Consider the following 26149-nt stretch of genomic DNA (forward strand, 5'->3'; position numbering starts at 1 on the left):
TCTTTACACCATCGTGTATAGTACCAATTTAATTTTCATTTCTCCCAAACACACATTTTGCTCAGAGGCAGGAATATTCAAACAGCTAAGTATAATAAAAATGCATATATGATTCTATTTCTATCTTACACACAGTCCAATGGAACTTCTCATGTCGTGAATTTTTCAGCGAAATATTCTTCCCTCGCGAATTTGTTGAAGGCGATGTTTACGTAGTATGCCTACTGGAAGCTTGTTAAAACATTTAATTTAATGGTTTTTACTTTACCGGAGACGCTACTTGAGCCCATGAGAGTACCTTCTAACGGGATGGGAAAAGTATTTTCCCTCTCTCGTGTTGTTACATACTAAAGAGAGATTTTTTTTTCTGTCCTGTAACAACTGATTCAATGATAGTATTACGTTGATTTTTGATAATTAATAGAGATTCTTAAAGAATGGTTAATATAGGGTGTCCCAGAAAGTATGGGCACAACTTTGCAGCTCTGCCATTTGGAAATGGATGCATAAACAATTTTTATTTTCACACATATCCTGCCTTAATATATTAACACCAAATGCCAATCATTAGAATTTGCATTTTACACTTCGTTTGAATGCGGTAGAACATTCCCTAAAAGACCTTCCAAAGCTTCTGCACAAAATGCTTTATTTTTCAATCGCATCGCTTAACAAATTGTTTTCTGCGCATGAAATTGAGCTGAATAAAAATTTCAAAAAATATATCCGTGAATTTCTGCATGCGTATCTATTATACAACCCTTGAATTGAAAACATATACTTTTGAACCTGAAAAATGAATTCAAACACCAAAATCGATATTTTTGAAAACCAGATTTTCAACTAGTAGAAAACAAGCTTCTGAATTAATATCACAGCATGCAAAAAACTACAATTTAATTTCACTATAAGTTAAATAAATGCCCCAGCTTTATGAAGTGTAGATTGAATTATTTTAATTCTCGTTAAAACATTCTTTTAAACTCAAATGTCTGTGGGTATGTCTTATCCAGAAATAGAAGTCATTTTTTTTTTCAGTTTTCTCAAAATTTTTAAGTACCCGTATGCACAGGCAAAACATATTTTTATAAAAAAAAAAATCAATCACCCAACTAAAGAATCATGTTTTCGAATATATCATGCCAAAAAAAATCGAAAAAATTGTTTCGAACTTGGGTTTTTGGCAAAACCGTAAAAAAGTAGTTTGTGCAGAAGTTTTAGAAGTTGTTTTTTAATTTAAAATATTCTGCATACAAACACCCTTTTTAATGTTTAAACTCTTTACAGGTATAAATGAAAATACTTTGAATAAAAATACAAAAATATAAAAATGGTTGTTTGTTAAGAAAATGATTGCATTTTCGTTATACAAAGTTGTGCCCATACTTTCAGGGACACCCTATAAGCAGAATAAAGTTGTTTCTCTTGGATGGGCGTTTAGGTCAGGATAAAATAAAAAGCAAACACCATCCCACATAGATATTAGATTAACACCACACACAATCTCTGGATAAACACAAGAGAGATAATTTCAACAGTCTCCCAAAACTCTCCATTACCACTTCCTTAAACACCAGTATACAGTAGGCTGCGGCTTATTTTTCAAAAGTTGTTGAAACCTGGAATTCGTAAGCTCTTTTGGATTCAAATGACACAAAAAGAGAAACCTCTGAGTTTAAGCCAAAAATAATGAGATTTAGAGGTCGCGCAATCGCTTCAAAGTTGAATTTTCGAGTAATAAAAAGGTGTTTTCACTTCAAGTGCCATAACTTTCTCAATTTTCAACCGATTTTCAATCTTTTTTTTTATGAACATTATTTTTTTCCAAAGTCACGCAAAATATGAGTTTTTGAAGATTTAATTCATTTTTTTCCTCTTTTTACAAAAATTTTTAACTTTAGAGTCTTATAACTTTTTAACCGTTCGACCAATTTTATATTTTTTAGCTTGCTTTTGTAGATATTTTTGTTGCCTACCTTTGTCCTAAACAAACTTTTCATCAAAGTAGTCATTTTTATGATACTTTTCACAAAAAACTGCCAAAACATGCCTTAAAACTTGATTTTTTTCATGCAAAATTGGAGTTTTTGACGATTATTTGCAATTTTTTACTCCGAACCAGATACTTGGCATCATATTTAGGGATATGGAACACATTGGAGGATTTTCTATTTAATTTTTTTTCTCTCGCATTTCGAACATGAAAATATTTTTTGATTCAGATCACTCCAAAAACTGAATTTTAAGGCTTCCTAATGATCATTTGGTATAAATTTTTCACTTTGAGCCCGAAACTAAGCATGAAAACTATTAAAATTTTTCCAAAATTCTGATTTTTTCAATAAAATACGTGTTTCTGAACGGTTTTTGGTATTTATCTATTTTGAAACGTTTGTTTAAAGGTACAGTTTATTCACAGCATTCTTAGGCAACAAAAATATCTACAAAAGCAATCTAAAAAATTTAAAATTGGTCGCACGGTTAAAAAGTTATAAGACTCTAAAGTTAATTTTTTTTTGTAAAAAGAAGAAAAAAATGAATTAAATCTTCAAAAACTCATATTTTGCGTGACTTTGGAAAAAAATAATGTTCTACGAGTTTATTCAAAATTTAATTTGCGATAAATTCATAAAAAAAAATGAAAATCGGTTGAAAATTGAGAAAGTTATGACACTTGAAGTGAAAACACCTTTTTATTACTCGAAAATTCGACTTTGAAGCCATTGCGCGACCTCTTAATCTCAATATATTTGGTTTAAACTCAGAGGTTTCCCTTTTTGTGTCATTTGAATCCAAAAGAGCTAACGAATTCCAGGATTCAACAACTTTTGAAAAATAAGCCGCAGCCTAGTATACAGTGTCTATACGCCATGATATTGTTCGGCGCAGTGGTAAAAAAAGTTTCCAAAATTACACCCTCACCATCTACCCAAAAACAGCTAAACAAGACTAAGTTCATCAAACTCACAAAATGTGAGTTCTTCCCCAGCGCCAAACAACCGGCGACGAACAAGTAGCGGTACATTTATGATCTCCCTGAAGAAGGCTCAAATCAAGGGTCGAACCGTCGATCACCCCGCTTATAATTTTATCTTGACCGAAAAGCCAACCAAAAAGGGACATTTTTGTCAATTAGTCGGTCATTTTCCCACAATTATGCCGAATATGTTACGAATTCATTAAGCATGCAATTGCATATACACTAGGCTGTCCACAAACAAAAAAAATGCTCGTAAAGTTCCCTAATACATTAACATCAAATATCGGCTATCAAAAGTTACATTTGACTTTTGGTTTGTAAGTTGCAGAGTATTCCTTAATGCAAAAACGTTTTGCACAAATTGCACTATTTTTGAAAAACATTATTTAACAATTTTTCTTCTATGTAAAAATTTTCACTAGAAAAAAAATTGAAAAAATATATTCATGACAGTGAATACACATGTCTATCAGACAACCATTTGTTTTAGTTTCATATATAGTATTTTGCACCTGAAACTTCCACTCCAATTAAAAAATCGATGTTTCCAAAAACCAATTTTAACAATACTTGAAACAAGTAGCAACATTTATACTCGAGCATGTGTAAAACTACAATTTATTTTAATTATTAGTAAAAGAAATGCCTAAGCTTCACCGTACGTAGAGTAAAATATTTTTATTGTCGTAGGAACATGTTTGAAAATTCCAAAATTTGTGGACACATTCTAAAAAATGAAAAGTGCTGAATTTTCAAATTTTCTCAAAATTTTGAAGTGCCCGTAAGTACATGCTAAATGTTATTTTTCAAAAAAGTTAATCGAGTATCTCAAGAAACATGTTTTCGCAGTGATCATGTGAAAAAAAAAATGGAAAATCATATTTTATAGTACATGAATTCAGCATAAGTATAAAAAAGTGGATTGTGCAAAGAGTTAAAAAGTTGATTTTTTGTAAAGAACATTATGGATATAAAAAAACACGTTTTAATGTATAAATAAACTCGTTCCATTTTACATTTTTTTTAAATTTAAACATATAAACGTAGTTGTTTGTTATGAAAATTATAATTTTCTCGCTATGCGTAGGTGTGCTTATAGTTTCTGGAACGGCCTACACAACATTGAAAGGGTTGTTTCATTAAACAATATTTGGTGTCATAAGGTTCATAGAAAAAAATACAGAAACATTAGAAAAAATCCGAAGGAATCTTGATTTTTTGAATTTTTTTTAAATGATCATTTTTCAAAAATTTCCCTTGCCGAATCGCTACATATATGATTTTTTATAAAATCGACATGTTCTTTAAAAATGTTTCGAATTTGTATATTTCATTTAAGGGGTAAGCAAATCGACTTTAGTAAGTGTAGAATTAGCAAGTAAGTTTAAAATACACGCAAAAAAAAAATATAAAAATGACTTAAGGCGAAACTGGAAGCATTTCCTCATTTTTTTGGTTTTTGATTTTTTATGAAATAACGAAGCAATATTTTCAAAATCGGTTTTCGTGCACATGTAGAGTATGGCTCAAGGTATCTTCTGAATTTTTTGTAGTTGAAAAAGTTTTCCATTTTTGCAAAAACCATTTTTATGTGAAATTTTATTCAAAAATGGTTTCTGCAAAAACGAAAAACATTTTCCACCACGAAAAAAAATCAGGAGATACCTTGATCTATACTCTACATGTGCACGGAAACCGATTTTGAAAATATTGCTTCGTTATTTTATAAAAAATCAAAAACCAAAAGTGAGGAAATGGATCCAGTTTCGCCTTAAGAGTATTTTTTTGCACAGCCTAACATACACTCTGAAATGTTTGGGAAAGCCTTTTAAAACCTTTTTTCTTTTTGAGTCAATAATAGCATTTTTGGGCTTGTTGGCCTGTTTATTTTTATTTTCCTTTTTTTAAATAATTTGGAGTTTCTTTGGTGAAAAATTGGAAAAGTTTGATTAAAACTTTGGCATTCTTATTTTTGGTATACTCGCACTCGAATCTTAATCATGAACCTTCCTTGCGTGAGCTATTACGCATCATTTTGCCATGCATGAGATTTTCATGCTAATTCATCCACTCATGAGCAAAAAGCTGATACCTCTTCGCTTGTAAAACGTTTCCAAAGTCATGGAACAGTGGTGTGAGCGCGACTAGATTCAGCAGATTCTTTGTCAGGAGTGAGTTTTGCGACGCAAAGAGTAAACAGTAGCGTGATCGTGGCTCAATGCGGAAGATTCATACGAGGGGTGAGGTTTCCTACTCGAAAACGGTATCAGAGCGGTAATATTTAGAGATTTTCGACAGTATACGTAACGCGAGGAATGTATCTATAGGTGATAAGATAGAAGATTGATTGTTCAACTCATGAACGAACACTGAAGAAATTTGTGATATTTTTTTTTGTTACAAAATCTTTCAGAGTAATCATGAACAGGGATGGGAACACTCACTTGCAAAGAGTTACACTCACTTGATATTTTTTCAACTCAGAAGCGTGCAATCAAGAAACGATGCATGGAGGACTTTTGCATTGTGGTTTTGTCTAAAACTTTGCCGAATAAAGTAGGGGTCGCACACGCATACCAAAGTCGTGACAGAAGTGTAAAAGCGACTCTCCACGAGGTGAATGTAATTTACATTCACCTCGTGGAGAGTTGACTTCGCAGCTCCCCCACGACTTCGGTATGCGTGTGCGACCCCTACTCTATTCGGTAAAGTTTTAGACAAAACCACAATGCAAAAACCGTCCATACATCGTTTCTTTATTGCACGCTTCTGAGCTGAGAAAATAGCAAGTGAGTGTAGCTCTTTGCAAGTGAGTGTTCCCATCCTTGATCATGAATACTTTGTTGATGAACTTTTTGAAAATCTTTCAGATGACATCCACAAATTCTTGTAGAAAAATAATTTCTTAGAAGGAATTTTGGAAGAGTGTGTCGTACACATTACGGACGATTTTCAAGCTGCTTGGTGAAACTTTCGGTACAATTTGGGATATTTTTTTCCGAATCCAGGGATGGGCTTTTTTTTTTATTACCGTACCGGATTGGGCCATAGGGTCTCAGATTTTCATGAAACTTTTTCCACAGGCAGGGCTCAAAAATCAGGGTCGCCTATTCTCCCGGTAAACTCAGGTGGAAATTCTTTGTTTTCCCTTGACACTACTTACTTTGAAAAATCATTACTTAAGAACGAAGCATCATAGAAACAAAGTTTTTTTCTTAGAAATGAAAGCAAATTCTCTCAGAAATTCACAATTAATAAAAAAATATGAGCTGGTCAAAGTTTTCCACAATATTTTCCACAGTTGAGAAAATTCGTAAAGAAAAGCCGGAAAAACAATGCCTAACTCGTACAAAAAATGTAAAAAAAAAATATTTTTGAGGAGGTTATTCCATAAGCTTTAATCGCTGAAATGCACTTTTTTTTGTTTTTGAGTTATGGCCAATTTTGTTGAAATTGTCCAAATGTGTCATATAAGCCTTTTCTTTGAAAAATCATAACTCAAGAACGATGCATCGTAGAAACAAAGTTTTTAAATGAAAATGGAAGCAAATTTTCTCAGGAATAAAAAAAAAATGAAGTGGAAAAAAATTTCCAAAAAATTTCCACCGTTGGGGAAATTTATAAAAAAAAGGCGGAAAAGCTATGCCTGAACTCGCGGGAAATTTTCAAAAAAATAATTTTGAGAAGTTTCATAAGCTTTGATGGCTGAAATTTTCGGAATACACTTGTTTTTCGTTGTTGAGTTATGGTCAATTATGTGAAAAATGACCATATAATATATGCGTACATGGTAGGTTATTTTTCACATTCCTGGGAAAATTTGCTTTCATTTTCACTAAAAACTTTGTTTTGTTCTTTAGTTATAATTTTTCAAAGAAAAGGCTTTGGACATTTGGACATTTTTCAACAAAATTGGGCATAACTCAAAAACGAAAAAAAGGGCATTTCATAAATTTCAGCGATTAAAACTTATGAAATAACCTTCTCAAAAATATTTTTTTGAAAACTTTCCACGAGTTCGGTTATTGTTTTTCCGGTTTTTCTTTACGATTTTTCAAATTTTCAGCTGTGGAAAATTTTGTGGAAAACTTTTTCCAGTTCATATATTTTTTTATTTTTGGGTTTCTGCTTTCATTCCCTAAAAAAATGTTTCTATGATGCTTCGTTCTTAAGTTATGATTTTTCAAAGTAAGTAGTGTCAGGGGCAAACAAAAAACTTCCACCTGAGTTTACCGAGAAAATAGGCGACCCTGAATTTTTCTCATTTCTCAAACACCGATTTTCAAAATTTTTGCATCAATTGAAAGCTGTCACATTTATACAAAACATAATACAAAATTAGAGATGTCTTTTTTTCCTATCAAAAGTTATCCTCCGTTTTGCAAACCATGCCACTTTTGCGTACTGGGCCCGGTGCCGGCCGTTCACATAAATGAAGCGTTATTTCGCAGTGTTAGCAAACACGAATTCAAAATCTGAACCCACTAAAAGAAAGCTGAAGGTTTAAGCTTTTCAAAGCACTAAAAAAGTCATAAAAGCAATGCCCGCATCATTGAGAAACAGTCAAAAACGGAAACGAACCTCCGATTTACCCAAATTTTTCGGCATGTGCTTTTGTGCATACATGCAGGCGTAAACTCGGATGCTGTTGCATGTCGTTGCCGGTGCGCATGAAAAAGTATGGAGAAAACGTGGCTTAATTTACAAAACTGCAGATAATTTTTGATAGGAAAAAAAAAGACATCTCTAATTTTTTTATATGTTTTGTATAAATGTCTCAGCTTTCAATTGATGCTACAATTTTGAAAATCGATGGTTGCCCTCATGATGAAAAAAATGTTTTGGTATAAAAATCCAAGATAGCGGCCAAAATCAATATGGCCGACCCAAATTTTCATTATTGTAAATAGTAGCTCTATCTTTCCTCGTTTCAACAACAATTCGTATTGAGTCGGTTTTTGAGAAACTTTTGAGTTACAACGGTTTAAATGAGCCACCATTTGACCAAAGTCGAGGGGTTTGCAAAAATAGTTGTGGCTCTAACTAACGGGGGGTCCATCAATTTGAGTAACCAAATGCATTTTCCTTACTTTTTAGTGAGGACTTTCAGAAAATTGGCACCTTATACATTTTTGAAGACAAGGTGTAAATAGTGGGCCGGTCTCAGCGAGAGTTACCCATGGTGAAATGTGTTGACTTCATATAAAATTTTATACATAGGTATCAATCATTGAATACGCTAAATAAAATTCGAGATGCGTAAATTTAGTTTATTATCTTTAAAATGAGCAGAGAGGAATTTAAATTGAGAGAAAGATGATGAAGCTTTTTTTTTACTTAATATCTTTTGAATGCAATCTAGACTTTGTAAGTCGTAAGCAAATTGGCGGAGATATGCCACTAAAGAATAATTTGTGTTTGAAGGGATGGCCCAAACTTTTGACAGAAAATGTTCATATTCAAAGCTAGCCAGTTTGTTTGATAAATCGAATTACTTTATTTTTATTAATGTACATCAATGTGATCAAATCCATTTCTTGCTACAGGAATTGCATCGCAAAACGTGTATGTCTAATTGAAATGAGCTTATCCCTCTCTATAATCTCCTATGTACATTCCAAAATTTCCATTCTATTGGAAACTGAAATCATGTATACAGACACCATACTACCTACACGCAAATGCGGAAGCCATTACCCAAATTATTCCATCACCGAAGCGGAGAAAATGTACAGTAGAAGATCCTACCTTGTGCATTTGGCGTTGTCACTGCTATCTGCTTGAATATCGACTCGAATGGAATCTTGAACCGAACGATCCGATAGCGCCGATCATTGGAATCTGTCGTTTCGATATTGACAGCTGAATGGCGTCGTCGTTTTTATGCCCCCAATCGGAACGTTCGCGGAATGACACGGTGCGATTTGGTTTGGTAGATTCCGCCCAAAAAGGAATGAAACGAAAGCGAAAATCATTCTCCATATCGGTTTCCGGTTCCATAAGATTGTGCTACTTCTGCTTGCAGAGAGAGAGGTATCCATTTACCAGTTATTTGAGATTTGCGCAATCCGGCCACCACGTATCGTTACCCAAGCACCATGCATGAAAACCGTGTCACGCGGGACGAACGTCACCTTTGCTAGCTGGATGGCTGACTGGCAAGCAATTTATCAATCCCCCAAAGTAGCTGGGTACTTAACGAAAATCCCGCCATGATATTGCCAAATTCGAAGAAATGTTGTTATTAACATGCCATAAATCCCTCGTCGAGTACTAGCTAGCAAGCAACCGTTGTTCGTCTGTCCGTCCGCAAGCGTTCCCACGCGCACCGCCACCGTCATCAGTCAGTCACATGTCCTTGCATCCTAGAGGCCCACGGAAAATAGAGTCCTGTGTTCGTATGAGGAAGTTGATGCGAAATTCACCACTTTGCTTAGTTTTTTTTCCTATTTTATTACCACCAATACCCAACATTTGAAATTTTATGCTATTAACGCTATTATGTATATACAAACAAGGACTTGATCTATTATTTGAGTGATTATTTTTTTCTTTATCTACTTTTTTCCTCTAACGATTTGTTTTTTTTTTTTATCTGAAAATGTGAACCTCATAATCAGTTTTCCGTTTGAGAAGAACGAGTTTTTTAAACACATTCACAAAGCAAAGACACATTGGGCACATACTGACTTGCGATATAACGCATTGTATGATTACAAAACAAACTTATTGAAAGATATTTCGAGCGATTTTAGTTGTATTGGCCACTTTACCACATTCTTCCGGTAAGAATTTAATTTCAGTTACATGCCACTGCAATTGTAAAATAACTGGATTAGCCATAAATAAATAAAAAGTGATTTCAGGGGAACCTTGGTGAAAGCTTAAGAAAGATTCTTTCTAGCAATTTCTGGAGAAATCTTTGGAGGAATGCCTTCAAGAATTTCTTATTTGGAGAGATTTCTGAAGGAGAAAGCTTTCCTGTAGTAATCGTTAGAAAATAATCTTAGAGAAATCCTGGGAGCTATTTCTTAAGAAATCCATACTGTAGCTCTCTTTTTTAGCCCCCTGGTAGTGCACTCATCTAAGGCTGATACAAATTTATTTTTGACTTTTTGTCTCCCCCCCCCTTCAAAAATTTCTGGCTGGATTTTACATTTTGAGGGGGCAATTGAAAAATATTTATCAAAATATGGGGTGTTGCTGAAAATTCTTTAACAAATCCGATGAGTTTTTGATATTTTTCAAAATAAATGCTTTATTATTTTTATCCCCCCCCTCGACCAGCCAAAGAGTGGTGGGACAAAAAGTGAAATAAATATTTGTAACGGCCTAATTTAAACGAAATAAAAACAAACAAACATTATGAACATTACTACTTAAACTTATTGGTGTGTGCAGGAAAATGATGGAAACGCTTAAAAAAATTAATCAAACAAGGGTATCCCAGTGGAAATTATTTCCTTTTAAGGGATCCCGAAGATATAACTAATATACTAAATTTATTGAATTATAGAGTGCATTTTAGAATAATAACTGGCAGTTGATACGATTTTATACTAAGAATGAATTAATTTTGGTTCGGTAAAACTGTTTTAAACTAGTTTTGAAAAGTATTCTATTATTTATCAGTTTCAAACGCTCAGGAAGTACGTTGTAGCTCGAAGGACCATAGAAGGATATTCGCATTTGGCCGAGATTGCTGAAAGCTCTAGATCTTATTCAGTTATTGGCATGTCTTGTGTAGTGACCATGAGTTCTCGTACGTAGATTTAAGTTGTGGTGCATATTGGGGTTTTTAATCACGTCGTATATGAATAAACAAGACTGAAGTTCACACAATCCTCGTACAGGTAGTACTCTATGCGTTAATGTGCTAAAAAGATCAAATGTAGAATATAACTTAATAACAGTGAATTTATACAATGTTTTAATAACAAATTTTGATATTAAAAAGATATTGATAACAATATGGATGCAAAATGAGTTATAATATCGGAATCATGACAAAGATTTTTTTATACTCAACAGGTAGGTATGTAACCCATTTGTAAAGCCATTTCAGAGGAAAAAAATGAATTTCTGTTGATTCCATTTTGAAAATAAAAAGTAATAAACATCCATGACTAAGGCCATAACCCACCATAACTCATAAGCCAGTCAAAGAGTTCAAAGAGAATGGCAATCTTCCTGACCCAAACGGCCTTGAGGTAATTTCAAAATTAATTTTGTTTATAAGTTATGGATGATCATGGTTGTTCCATTTTTTTATTTCCAAAACAGAACCAACAGAAATTCTACATTTTTTCCACTGAAATGGGTCGTACTAAATAGAAATAAAAATTACAAGTAATTCTTAGTGCCGTGTCAAAAGTTCAGCTTAACCGATTCATAGGCACCGAAGATTAGTATCATAGACTCCAAACATGGCTTTTTGTATGGAAATAAGCAAATGTTAGCTTTTTCATTTCTTTTGCTGTAAATCTCGCATGGTGTAGTTGTGATTGCAAAACTTTATTGTTGTACTATTGATGATCAAATAATGGTGCACTCTCAATACTACAATAATAACAGAAATTGTTCTACAACAAACCATCTTATTAAAATGTTATTTAAAGAAAATATAGCATTAGCAGGATCATAACAAAATCAGATTACACAACACAACCTGTTATGGAAAAGTTATGCCTCAATAAGTTAATAATAACAAACCAAGATATAAAAACAGGTTTTGTGATTCATTTGTTATTATTTTGATATTCTCCTCTGCTTGGGCATCCTCATAGTTGCTAGCAGTTCCTGTCAAAAAATAGATTTCTAGAGCAATTAGTCAGTTTTTGATAAATCATCGAAGAAAGCTTGAAAATAGCCCTTTTTAAAATGCCTCTTTTAAGGCTCGATGAAACATCCAACTTTTAGGTGAATTGAATCTCAAACTTATATGCATCATATAATTAATTATTGGTGGGTAGTGGTAGTACCAGCCTTGACTACAACTTAAATGATAGCAGTAAAGATTTCTTGGAGGAACCTGGGAGCATTTTATGAAGGAATGCTTACAAGAATTTTTGATGAAATCTGTTTGTCAAATAAATGAATTTATCCTTGGAGGAGTGTATATTTACGGAAACTTAGAAGTATTCTTGAAGATATCCTTGGATTTAACCCTTGGAAAATTTGCTTGGAGAATCCTTAAATGACTTCCTGCAGGAAATTTAGGAGTATTTCCGGAGAAATATTTGAAAGAATTCTTGGTGGATATCTTGGAAGAATTTATGAACTCTTATGAGAATCGTTAAAGGACTGGAGAAGTAAGCTTTGGACGAACCTCTGTGGTAATCATCACATATATTCTTGTAAGGATCTTAGGAAAATTTCCCGACAGAATCAATTGAAGAGTTCTTGGTGGAAATCTGAAAAGAACTGAAAATTCCGAGAAGGATTACTCGAAGCAATCCCTGAAATTATTATTTTTACTTCATTATAGAGATTTTCAACCCTAGGCTGATTCATCTCTTGATCCCAGAAAGAATTTTTGAGAGTATTTCTGGAGGAAGTCATACAGTAATTCCTGATTGGGGTAATTTTTTATGAAATTCCTAGATAAATTATGGAAACAATTATCGTTCAGAGCGAAGTATTTAAAAAAACTACTTGATAAATATCTAACAAAAAGTTAAAGTAGCTCCTGAAGAATCATTTGAAGGAATTTTTGAATAATTCTCAGAGGAATTTCTTGAGGAACCCCTGAAGAAACCTTCGGAGTAATCTTTTGGGAGAATTATTGAAAAAAAAAATCCATTATAAATCCTTCGAAATTTTTTTAATATATACTGGTCAAAATTTCTAAAAAGATCTTTAAAATCATTTTCTGAAGCAAACCGTAAAAAATGGATTCATTCTTGAAAAAAAATCCCGTATAAAATGGTTTAAATTTTCTTTAAATAAATCCGATTGTTCCAAAACAAAAAGCATTTTTTTTTGTTTGTTTTTGTAACGTTTGTTATTTGGAATTGCTTGCACCCGATTATTATTTACTGGCAATTTTGGAATTCTTTATGAGATTTGTTTTAATTATGGAACGTTCCATTGTTTGACTGACATTGTCTGAATCATTGTAATTTTTGGAGAAATACCTGGAAATTTGTGCAATAATTCCTTAGGGGAATCCATTCAGGATTTTCTGGGAGAAAACTAGGAGCAATTAGTAGTGAGAAGCTGGGAGGTATAGCGTGAGGAATCCGTAAAGGAATTGTCAGAAGCATCTCTGCAGAAATTCATGGTATGATTCAAGGAATTACTCTCGGAAGATCTTGTGTACAAATGCTTGGGGAAGTTCCTGGAGAATTTCGTTTGAGACCAAATCTTCAGAGGCATTCTTTGAAAAGTTCTTGGTAGAATTCTGGAGAAGAACCTTTCAGGAATTTCTAGAGACATGCTTCAATGAGTTCTTTAAAGAAATCTCAAAGTAGGAATGGAAAACCTTGAAGGATTTCTTGAGATAATCATTGAGAGAATTCCTGGTAAAGGAATTGTTGAAGGCATTCCCGGAGAAACCCCTGGAAGGATTTTTAGAGAAATACTTAAAAGAAATACTGAAAAAAGATGAATAGAATTTGTAAAGGAGTCCTTGGTGCAATTTATGTTGGAATTTTTGTAGGAATTCATACAGAAGTCCTGGAAGGAAGGAAATTCTTGAAGGAATTCTTGCAGGAATCCTCAAAGAAATTCGTGGAGGAAAACGTAGAAGAAATATTAGAAGCAGACCCAGAGAAATTTCTGGAAAAATTCTTTGTGAAATTTAGAGAGCAACTTTTGAGTTCTGGGAAGAATTCTTCAAAAAAAAAAAAAAAAAATAGTGCATTTGTTGGAAGCACTATCGAAGTTATCACCTATCTTAGTGTACTAAAACATAGTCTTCATGGAATCGTCGAAGGAGTAGAGTCCCATGGTTTCTTGGAGAAATTCATGGAGTAATCGATATAGAAATTCCGTGAAGAAAACTTACAGAATATTTTGGTGTGATCTTCGGAAGTTTTGTGGAGTAATTCCAAGAATAAAAATAAAAATTACTGGTAGGAAGTACAGTAGATATTCTTGGAGAAATTTATTGAATTAGGGTATTGGTTCCATTATTAAGCATGTGACTCCCATTTTCAAACTACTAAAACAAAGGATTGAAACACTGTTTGTTTTGTTTCCAATTTTTGTATTTTTTGTTAGAAGTGAGCACGCATGAAACCAAACATAACGGAATCAATTGGTGCCGTAGTCACTTGTTTTCGAATAGGATCAATTTGGGAGCGTGATATTACTGATAGCACTTGTATCCTACTTTGGAGAATTTCCTTAAATTACTTTGGAGAATTTTCGAAGAAACCCTTGTAAGAATTCCTGGAAGAAGCCAAAGAGAATTTCTTCGAAAAAAAAAATCTGGATTAATCGTCCCTCATAGAAATTGCTAGTAGAGTTCATGGAAAAATTAGGGAAGAAATACTTGAAAACTTCTGGAAGCAAGCTTCTTTCCAACCCTTCTTTCTTTAGAATGAGTTTTCGGAGCAACTTGAAGAAAAATTTCCATACGAATATTTAGGGTCTGTTCCAATTGGCAAATTTAAATTAATTTTTTCTTAAATTTTACAGTTCGACACTTAAGCTTGACAGTTCTCCTAAGGAAATAATTATCGAACTGTCAAGTTTAAGTGAAAATAAATTTTAATTCTCCAATTGGATATCTTGGAGGATCTTTTGGAAGTACTCCAGGAAGATGAATTACATACAAACATATGGAACAATTCCCAGATTTTGATTCTAGAAGAAATTCAATAGAAACTCCTGAAAGAATACATGGAGTATCTTCTGGGAAAATTCTCGTTGGGAAACCTGGAAGAATTATTGAAAAAGCATCTAAAATGACTCCTGGAAGAACTCCCAGAGCATTTTAACGGGACTCTTTCTAAGGATGTCACTAATGCGAATCTATAGCTTATCAAGAATATCAATTTCAAGTTGACCAATGAGGTAATATTGATCGCTTCAATTGTCCTTACTAGATGTCCTAACAAAAAATATCCATCGTATCAGTTTTTGCTCATAAATACACTGAAGTTTTTTTTTACGCGGTTTTTTTTACGCGGTTTTTTTTACGCGGTTTTTTTTACGCGGTCCGTCCTAAAAAAAAACCGCGTTATTTCAAGACCCGTCGTAAAAAAAACCGCGTTATTTCAAAAACCGTCGTAAAAAAAATCCGCGTTTTTTCAAAAACACGCGTAAAATAGTCAGCACCACATCTAACGTGACTTGATTTTTTTGGACTTTTTTTACGACGTTTTTTGAAATAACGCGGTTTTTTTTTACGACGGGTCTTGAAATAACGCGGTTTTTTTTACGACGGGTCTTGAAATAACGCGGTTTTTTTTTACGCGGTTTTTTTTTACGCGGGACCATTACCGTCGTAAAAAAAAACTTCAGTGTAGTGTATCGCAATCTGCTATCTTTCAGCTACGGAAAAACATGAAGTTCATGGAAATTGCGTTTCATAAAGGCACGGTCATCAACCACAATGTGAGCTGATTTGGGAAGCCACACATTTTGAACCACGTGGACAGTTGAATTCCGAGGAACAATCAATTGTCAGGAAGGGTCGAAATAGCATAATCATCCTTTTTACAAAGCCTCATTAGTTGGAATTGAAATGATTTCATAATAGAGGCTTTCCACGGACCAGCACGAATCCATTTTTATCGATGTTTTTTAATCTACTTGATGTTTTTGTATACTATTCCTTTTTATGTGAGAAACCATTTTTTTATACCAAAAGTTCATATTTTGTCTCGACTAACTTTCAAATAGGGCCTATGAAAAAATGGAACACAAGCAAATGAAAAATTATAACACGCAAACGGCTTGTTCGATTGGAAAGGTGTCTTCAGCAAAGTTGTAGAATAATATATGGCGGCTCTCAGAACAAACACATTGAAAAAATTATTTAGTTTTTCTTCTGAAAAAAACTGAATTTTGTTACTAAAAATAAAATATCTCAAAAAGCTATTTTTTACCATCGTGTTTTTTTGTGAGAATAAAGTTCATTATGTTAGCTATCATCTGTAAAATTTTTATAGTGGTAAAAAAATGTACAAAAAAGTTATGGCACATAATACATTTTTGGTTGCGTAATTTTTTAGAGTGCCTGACGAATTTCCCGCAAACTAGATTTTGGGGTTAGCAGCACCCTCTCAGATTTCAATGGAATTGTGTAGGTACCTAAGAAATTTCATCGGATTCTGAGACAGTTTTGCCAAACCTTTACGGCGAGTTTGCGTGAATTCGTCATACACTCTAAAAAACACACAACCGAAAATGTTCAAAGTGCCCTAACTTTTTTGTACGTTTTTTTACTATTATGAAATTTCTACAGATGGTAGCTAACAGAATGAACTTTATTCTCACAAAATATCACGAAGGTAAAAAAATAGCTTTTTGAGATATTTTATTTTTAGTAACAAAATTCAGGTTTTTTAGAACAAAAACTAAATAAATTTTTCAATGTGTATTTTTCTGAGAGCCACCATTTATTAATCTACAACTTTGCCGAACAGAGTTTTCCGATCAAACAAGTAGTTTCAGAGGTATGATTTTTCATTTGCATGTGTTCCATTTTTTCATAGGCCCTATTTAAAAGTTAGTCGAGACTCCATAAAAAGTTTTAATATGAATAAATGGTTATTTATATTGATTAGAACAGCTGTGCAAAATTATATACAAATCAAAAATGCAAAATTTAAAAAATGGATTTTTTTCGTGCTGCTTCGTGGAAAGCCTCAATAGCATAAAAGTTAAATCCACGTGTTATTGTTTATTTATTTTTTTTTTTTTAAATTACGGCAGGCCAGGGGTTTAAAAAGTTTATAGTAAGGTGGGGCAAAAGTTCGACCCTAGTTGAAAATTCAATATTTTTAGAAAACCCAAGCAGATAAAAATAAATAAATATACCGTTTGGTGATTCCACCATCCATGAGCTAAAACTTTGCTGAACAAGGTTACGCAAAATGTCTTCTCATTTTTAAGTTACAACACTGGAATACACTTTAAAGTTCGATCTGGATTTTACCTAAATTAGGGTTAAATTAACCACACCAAAAATTAGTTATTTTTCGCGAACTCCAGATAAAACGGCATTATTTTATAACTTCGACCGAATTATCGCACTAGTTTCTTAATTTTTAGAGATAATATGTACATTTTAAAGATTTTTAGGTTTTACCTAAAGTTGCCACATGACTCGAACTCTTGCCCCGCAATTCGAACTTTTGCCTCACTATGTGTAAAATATGATTTCCATTTTTTTGCAAGATGTTCTACATGCCAAAGCTTTTTCAAAATATACCTAGTTACGCCCCAAAATAAAAGATCGAATTCGAATTCATTACAATCCACGCGTTGGAAGTACCATAGTAAATTACAATTTTTTGATCAAAAACCAACATTTAGTCATAACTTTTCGAAATATTAATTAATTTTCATAATTTTTGGAGTGAAAGACTCTCATTCTAAAAGGTTTTGAACAATCTTGACACCCGAAAGAATATTGCACAATGATACCACCACGATCCACCAAAACATCGATGCACAGTGTGAGCCTTAACATAACATCTTTCAAATCCTGCAGAAGTTGTATCCCCGTTTTTCCCCCATTCAAAGAAAACTGTATTTGAAAATTTCGTCTATTTTTATAGAAAAATGAACATATTTCATCAACGAATTGACGGATTTTCAACATTTTTACCTTACAATAACCGTATTTTCCTGATCTAGACTTTGTAGAAGACGCAAACTGCGTAGAATTGGAAACAAAAACTTTATTCGAAAAAATCGAATGTTTTGGGTCCTTACTACAATTTTAAAAAATTGCTCTAGCGCAGTATGCAAAGTATACAAAGTCGGTGTCTTCGGCAAAGTTTCTCCAAAAGATCGAAGAAAAACTTTTTGGAATATTGCTTTAAACTAACTTGAAAACTAAAAAAGTTAAAAAATTTATTTTGATATTTTGCGGGACCATCCTAATTTCAATAAACATCAAATTATAGACCATAATTATAGTAACAATATTGCTGAAGACACTTAACCTCTAACGCATAATCTTCATGGTCATTTTTTTTTCCTCCTAAATTAGTGATCTGGCCCAGTGTGCAGTGGGTTAGGAATTTTGTGTTTTTGTAAAACCTTGGTTGCCAAAGGTGTAAAATTGTCAAATTTCACAAATATGAACTGATGAGATTCTTTGGATTCACTTTTTAAAACAATCTACATTCCGATGGCGCCCTGTATGTTCCAAAAAAAGTGTGAATCGAATGAAATTGGAAACTGACTTTCCAGCAAACACATCTTTCAGTTTCGATTGACAAGCATATGGGTATGCATAAATGCGGATTCTATTCTTGAATTTTGGAACGCTTCTGTCAGTCGAATGGAGTGACAATTTGCGGCGAACCAGTTTCCCTGTCTGAATGAAACTGGCAATCGGAGTATAAGTTGCAAATTGAATAATAGATTTTCCAGTGATCGCTATTTTTATGGTTGATTGGTTGAATGGTTGATTACGTGGTCTTTTAGTAGTACATATAGGGGACTCATATCAGGATATTCGGAACGTATCCTTTCACAGATAGAACTTTAGGAGTATTGGGAGTAGAGGTATGTGGAAATTGTACTATTTTTTGTATAACTTACACAACTAAGGAATTGATTGATCAAACAGTCTTTCCGTAGACTTTTTTCTGTAAAATTCTGTTGTGTTTGTACATAAGCAAAGATTTTAATACACACTCAGGAATTAAAACCTACGGGGAAGCCCATTAGAAGAACTGAAGCCTCACAATCTATGATTGTGAAACGGGATATTGCAAATAAGCTGAAGCAAGTCGATCTCGTCGCTAGTGTTCGTTTGTGCTTATGATCCGTGCTCATTTCCGCGACTCTGCGTCGGTTAAGTTCAATTGGATTCAAGTGCCATTTGTTAGTGCTGGTTGTGTTAGGTAATTGCAGTGCAAAGCCAATAGCGTCTAAATGTACATTAGGGTAATCCATTGATTCTGTAAGGGAAATTTGTTGAACTTTTGTACATTTGATTCTGGAAGATCCTTACAAAATTGGAAAAGCTGCTTTTCTATCGTGCTTTCTGTGTATCCTGGTAGGAAGTGATGGTGATGTAAAGCTATTTAGATTTTTTTTGCACGATTGCATAATTCACTAATGAACACGAATATACGCACACATTTCGGTAAGATCTGTGTTTAGTGAGAAGTGTCAACTACCACTTCACGTGTGTTAATAAGTGTAAATTTCCGAGTGAGTATTATTAGGTAGTAGAAAACGATCGCAAAAATTACGCACTGCGAGTGCTTACGAGCCGATAATTCAGAGAGTCAGTACTGGGTCGTGTGAAAAAAGCTAACTGTCTGTTCGATTGCTGTTGGGCGAGCAGTTCTGGGCGCAACTGGCCGCAGAGCAGTATCGGAAGCGCAGAGGCCCCGCCAAATCTTAGCATAGTCGGAACGTTGGAATCAACGTCGTCGCTATCTTTACTATCATTATAATCTGAGCAAAAGACGTTACTGTTGTTGGGAACGCCACCCGATCCGTGGCCGATGAGGGTGCTGTTCTCGTTGGCACTGCCTCGCCGGCCTGCACCACCGCCGGATGACGAGGAGAATATCCCACTGACGAAGCTGCTCCGACGCGATGTTGACTGACAGAGGCTCACCGTGGACAGGAAGCCCCGCCCCGGGACCAGGTCGTTGACGGCGTTTGTACCGGGGATCGACGACATGGATGCCATCTCCAGACCGGCTGAGTTTTGTCAGGATTCAGCCCGTGATTGGGTGGGATGGTATGTAGTTGATTCAGGGTTGGTGATGAAAGTGGTGTTTGTTTTGGTAGATGTCGTTGTACGTTTAAGCATGGTAGTAAAACGTTACAGACAATACGTGTGCCGTGTTGTTTGCAGCAGGGAAAACGTGAAGCGGAAGAAATCGAGGAAGGGATAGTTTATTAGACCACAGTTTTTAAAGTTTATTCGATTACAAACGGTTCAGAAATCATAATCGAAGCCGTTGAGTAGTCCTATAAACGAATGTAAAGCGTCTTTTGTTGGACATAGAGGACAAAAAGATAAACAGGACTGAATCGAAACAAATCGGATAGTGTGATTGAAGCAACTGCGTGAAAGAAGCCTGTGAAATAGTACTCAAATCTCAAATCAAGATTTGGTGTCCACCAATTTCAAATTTTCTAGTTAATCCATTCCTTTTAAACTTGAAAAACTCAAAAGTGGTAAGTGTTGTACTGGTATTTCATTTAAACTTTTTTTGATATACAAATCTTAAAAATTAGTATAGGTACAAACGCTATTTTTTTAATTTTATTTTATTTTTTACAGTTCTACCCAGTCTAGAACTTTTTTATACATGACAAGTTTTTAGACTGAAAAATAAATCTAACGTTGTCATTTTCGTGGCTTTGTTATAACCCGAGGCGTTGACGACTCTGGGGCAAATAATTTATTCAGAAAATGAAAAAAAAAAAAACAAAAAGAATTAAATAAAATATATTAAAATAAATTAAAATGAATAATAAACAAAAAATAAATGAAATAAAATCATATGAAACAAAACAAAATAAAATAAAAAAATAAATTAAAACAAAATAAAATAGAAAAAAGTAAAACAAAATAAAATAAAATAAAATTACTTTGAACAAACATGAAAGACAAAATTGAAAATCTAACATTTTCTAAGTCATTGCTGGTCATAAAAATATCTGCCAATGATTGGAACTAATTGAAGATTGATGAAGTTTTTCTTTAAACTTTGTTCAACGTAAAGAATAAATTTTAGGTGCATTTTGTTGTGTAGTAGAGCGTTACTTTCTAAGCATTAAAGCATTATAATTGTAAATATAAAACAATAGAAAAAATAAAATAAACATGTTCAGGTGCTTCATGAACCGAAGAATCACATACATATAAAACATGCAACACTGACAACCAAAATACATCACAGAACCCAAATAATTCCGAAAATTTTCACTAATCAAAAGAAGTTTCCTTGGCGATAATCTAAAATTCCTAACATCGATCGTTAACGTTTAAGAACATTTTTTTTCTAGAGATAGACACAGGAAAAGTGAAACAGCACAATACAGAAAAAAAACTAACTGAAACAGTGTTGGTAGACATTGACCGGAACTTCCGAACTAGGTAGGTAGCGTCTGTAACGAAGGATGATGGGGGAGTATTTGGGAAACACTGAGAACATAAGCCATCGAAAACAGAACGTTGCTCAAACACATTGATAACAGAAATTATAAGACAACCGAAATTGAACCGATTTGTTTTTTATCTAGTTATGGTAATGTATTTGATCCAATCATGTCTGTAACTTCTAAATGTTATTCACTTTATACTGTACGTTTGTTAAAACTGTAAATAATCTAGAATGAGTGGAGCTGGTGTTTTGTACTCTACCCTTTGTTTTTTTTTGAAAACTCACCATCGGAATTTTTCTTGGACAGTGCTGTTTCCGCAACCGAGTCTTCGCTGAGACTGGGGTTCATGGGTCTACCGTTGTTGGTTACTTCTTTTGTTTGGTTTGGTTTGGTTGATGGCGAGAGGTAATGGTATTTTTGTTGTTGCAGTTGGTGTTGTATGTTGAAATTGTGAGAATTGGTTTCGTTTTTGGTCAATGGCACACAATGAAAAATCGAAGGCGAAGGCGAAATTAGCAGATACAGTTTCAAACCGGTCGGTAGAGATGGTTGTTGGTTAGTTGGTTGGTGGCGGATGATTGATTATATAATTGTTTTGTACATATAATTGATTGCAAGGTTCGAGTTTTGAATAGGAAGAGAGAAGAAAAAGACAAGAAAAATAACCATTTTTTGGAAGGTACTGATCTACTTTAGATAGTTTACCTACGGGCTATTGTGTCTGTTTTACGTCTGCATATCATATTGTATGGTTATTAATGGTAATAGTATGCAAAAGTCTTTCAAGGTATTACTGTGTTACTGGTTTAATTATTTAACTTTATGACTGTTCCGTAGTAGATATTGCCATAAGGACAATAATGTTTCAGAACGATGTTAGGATAGTTGAGCAAATAGTGGAAAATGTAAACTTAAATGTTAATTATTACATTTGTTTTCAAGTGGAGGTGTATACTGAAATAACGAAGAACTTTATTAGGAAGTATGAAATACGCAGCTGACTTTGTTGCAAAGAGGTGTCTAGCGGTAAGCATTGTGGTGATTTATGTCATTATTCAGCAGTTGGTCTTGCAGTATATTTATAATCAACTGTTGTATCGTTGTTAATATGGTTAGTCAGTACAAAGGTTGGAAAATGATGTAAGCTTTTACTTTAATTTCGGATTTATTAAAAGTTTTTTTGAAAACATTTAAAAACAAAAAGATAAACTTAGTGTTATGCTGTTATGCTTATAAAAGTTATAATATAGGGTGAGTTAGGGTATTATCGGCAGGTTTGTACTCTTCGTCAAGGGGGGGGGGGGGTGGTGTTGGGGCTTTTGTCAGCCAAATTGCCTAAAACTTGGTCTTATAATTCAGCTTGGTTGGGAAGAATTTGAGATCAACTCTGATTTCATCAGGTTTCAAAAAAAAAAACCCTCATGACGAAGAGAACAAAACTGCCCAAAATGCATAAGTTCTCCTATTTGGAAACATGTTTTTTTTTTTGATAACTTCATTTCATTATTTTGGTCGAATAATGTTGAAAATGACTCTGATATATGCCTGAGACCTACTATTTAATATAAATACTTATTGCATATTAAGTTCAATTGTACGTTTCAGAAAAGCTTGTTGTTGTTCAGGTCAAATTTCAAAACTTTTGATGTTGGTGAACGTAGTAAATTGTTATGATGCTTGCTAGATATATTTTGATAAGCATCATTACCGAAATTGCTTTCAATTGGTTTGTGGGACTCACATTTTTTAGTTTTATATATTTATGTTTTTTTTTTGTTTAAGCTGTTTAATTTATGCTTATTCTTCACAATGTTCAGGGAACTTTCCGTCAGTGAATTTTAAAACAATCAAGAATCTTTAAAATTCCGGGTAGAGAAAAACGCCCCTCCTTTTTGAGTTTTTAAATTTTCACCCCCCTTTGACGTAGTCTTCGCCCCTGGAATAAGAAATCAAAGCTGCCCAAGAGAATTATTTGCAAGAATTCAAGAGGCTGTTTCAAATCAAAAATGTTTCGCGGCGTTTACGAGAGTTTCTAAAAAAAGTCGCTGGATATTTTGTAGAAATCATTGAGCAAACTCATGAAGTAATACTTGATTTTCTGAATCAAGTTTTATCATAATGGCACTCATCAATATTGTATGACGAATTGCGTAATTAAAATATTGAAATGTGTTCTATAAAATTAAAGCTATGATAAGTAATGTATTTCATAAATGTAGTTCTGAATGAAAATGAGAACAATGCAGATAAACATTGAAAATTTAAACTGAATCATGGCTGTGAATAAAAAAAAGAGATGAAAGATTACTACTTTTGTTCACTATTCCCTTCCGGATGTCAACACGTTCTAGATGCTTCGGAAGAGAAATTAATGAATAGGAGGAATTGATAAGCGATTAATAGAAAGAAAGCATTAGGGGAAAATAATAGAAACGTTGGAAACTTTTTTCTTGTTCGACTTTATTGCGGGAATGTTTATCTGGAAAGTCTTTCAATTTATTCAAGTATTGATAATTGAATTTTATTGGCTTTTCTGAACGTGAACGTGAACGTAATACTACTCAAAGAAGGAGGGAGTAAAGAAAGTAATGAAAGAAACGGTGGATAGAATCGCAAGTGTGCGACGAGAGAAATTGAATAGAAGTTGCAGATTAACAGAGGGCCATAATTGAACAACACAATCACAACGACGACCCCTTTGCCTAACGTCCTGGTTTTGAACTGCTAGGTACTAGTAGTTTGATGATGACTACTAGCCCTAGGCAGCCAAAAAGATCGTGGTTGTGATCTGTTAAATGTTGTTCGGCTTTGCTTTCGGTTCTATCGATCTGTGACACTTGTTCGGAGATTCATATCGAGCGAACGTAAAATCCAGTTGGCAAGAAAGAATGAAACTCGGTTCAAATAAGATCATTTGGACACAATAGGAGCATACGAGATGTAAGCGCGAAAAAATCAAATAAGTAACGTTCAATTATGGCCCTCTGTTAATTTTCAACTTCTATTCAATTTCTCTCGTCGCACACTTGCGATTCTATCCACCGTTTCTTTCATTACTTTCGTTACTCCCTCCTTCTTTGAGTAGTATTACGTTCACCGAGAAAAGCCAAAAAAAATCAATTATCATAAAGTCATGTGGTGATGAAACCTAGAAAGTCATTCAAGTATTGTTCCAGACATTTGCGTTAAGTCACCCTAAGAAAGCCTTAAGAAATAATGCAGGAATTCTCTGGAAACTTTCAGAAGAAGTTTCAAAATTGTTAAAAATAAAATGAAAAAATATATTACGTATAAAAAAGGTACTCAAGCAAAACTAGTCTACAAAATTAAAACTTTCTCATGCCCTTTGAACCATTTGTTCCATTTTAATTAAATTAGACCCATTGATGCCAAATTTGCTTTCAGAGTTCTGTAACACGCTCAGTCTTTGAGAAAAAGGGATTTGTTTTCACATTTTTTTTTTATATTTTCATGGAAAATATATTATTACTGTTTCTATTTATGTCATCATTATTATTTATTCATCGTCTTCTCGACCGGGTTCCGTACAAAAGGCTGAAATAACAAAAGGCTAAAACACGAAAGGCTGAAATTTCAAAAGGCTGACTGCATCAAAAGGCTGAAGCAGTCATTCACCTAGTTTTCAAATACACCAGCCCAAAGACTAACATCAACACAAACAATCACTCTAATTGGAAATAATTACATTCATATACTAATTTTACGGTCTCCTTGAACATTTGTTTGTCTTTGGCGTAGCTAGCTTTTTCTTTTATCTCACTCACTCTCTTAAACAAACACTAGAAAGAGAAGGATGTAAGAGGGGGCAAAGGTTCCCTCTTGCATCCCGCTCTTCCTTGTGTTTGTTTAGGAGAGTGAGTAAGAAGAAAGAAAAAGTTTGTTGCACCAATGTTGTTTGTTGGTAGATTACCCAGCCGTGGTACTCGCATTGGATTTGCTTGAGCTTGACGTTTGACCGTCCTACCGTCCCCTAGTTCATGGTTGGCCAAATTAACCCATTTTGGGGGAACATGTTTCAGTTACTTTGTTCTGTATCGGAAAGTTTTACGACTGGTCATAATCCTATGCAATATTGAACGCCTACATTACTAAGACAGAATTTCTTAAAAGAATAGCAGATATTTTAAAGAAGGGAAATTCTCTGAAGATATTGTTAGTAGCCGTAATGACAACAATCTCCAAAACAACATGACTCGAAAGAATAGCTCATGTTTGAAGAAGGAAAAATTAACTATATAAATATTATCAGTACCTTTTTGTGTTCGTTGGTATGCATCATCATGTATCATCATGAAGAGGCGCACTAAGCTCAGTTCCAAAACTAACTGTAACTAAAGACTACGCATTCGATTCACCTTCGGGCTAAGAACTTTTCATTGTTTAGGGCCAACATTTTCTTGACTCCCTTTGGCATTGAGTATCTTCGTGTCTGTTACACGATAGGCCAAGCTGAGAAGCAGGCTTTATCTCAGATGAGGCGTTAATCAAAAACGGAATAAATGCTGTAACTTTTATATGAACTTTCGTATTTTCAGCCTTTTAAATTTTCAGCCTTTTGTAATTTCAGCCATATGTTACAGTTTCTTAATTTCAGCCTTTCGTATTCAGCCTTTTGAAATTCAGCCTTATGTTACCATCCCTCTCAACCAGTTGTTCAGAATTATCCTTTATCTAAATAAAATGTATGTTTATATTTTGATTCACAGAACCTATGTACATCTTACTTTCAAATTTCTGTACAGCTATTAAAAAAAAACATATTTTTTTCATTCGCAATTTTATTGTATTTTAAATAAAACTATTGTATGTATAGTTTAAAATTTATTTGGAAGATTTTGATCCCTTGAATCAGAGTTCGATCATGAATTTTCTGTAGCACGTACA

General features: G+C 33.7%; 1 protein-coding gene across 10 annotated transcripts in view; it reads right to left on the bottom strand.

Moving 5' to 3' along the window:
* The window catches only part of LOC109622630 (potassium voltage-gated channel subfamily KQT member 1), a 601129-nt gene that overhangs the window by 190953 nt on the left and 384027 nt on the right, over window positions 1-26149 (bottom strand). For 3 of the 10 annotated variants that reach the window (XM_062852911.1, XM_062852912.1, XM_062852913.1), the window contains exons 12-13: window positions 21529-21615; window positions 19595-19828 (exon numbers count right to left, since the gene is read on the bottom strand). The exons of 2 other annotated variants lie outside the window; for them this stretch is intronic. In XM_062852911.1, coding sequence (XP_062708895.1) covers window positions 19595-19828; window positions 21529-21615 — 321 coding nt within the window. Of the gene's footprint in view, window positions 1-8728; window positions 8843-19594; window positions 19829-21528; window positions 21616-26149 lie in introns of all 10 variants that reach the window. 5 more of the 10 variants (XM_062852915.1, XM_062852914.1, XM_062852918.1 and 2 more) reach the window with 3 other exon arrangements.

Source organism: Aedes albopictus, chromosome 2, assembly GCF_035046485.1.
Source record: "Aedes albopictus strain Foshan chromosome 2, AalbF5, whole genome shotgun sequence".
NCBI lineage: Eukaryota > Metazoa > Arthropoda > Insecta > Diptera > Culicidae > Aedes > Aedes albopictus.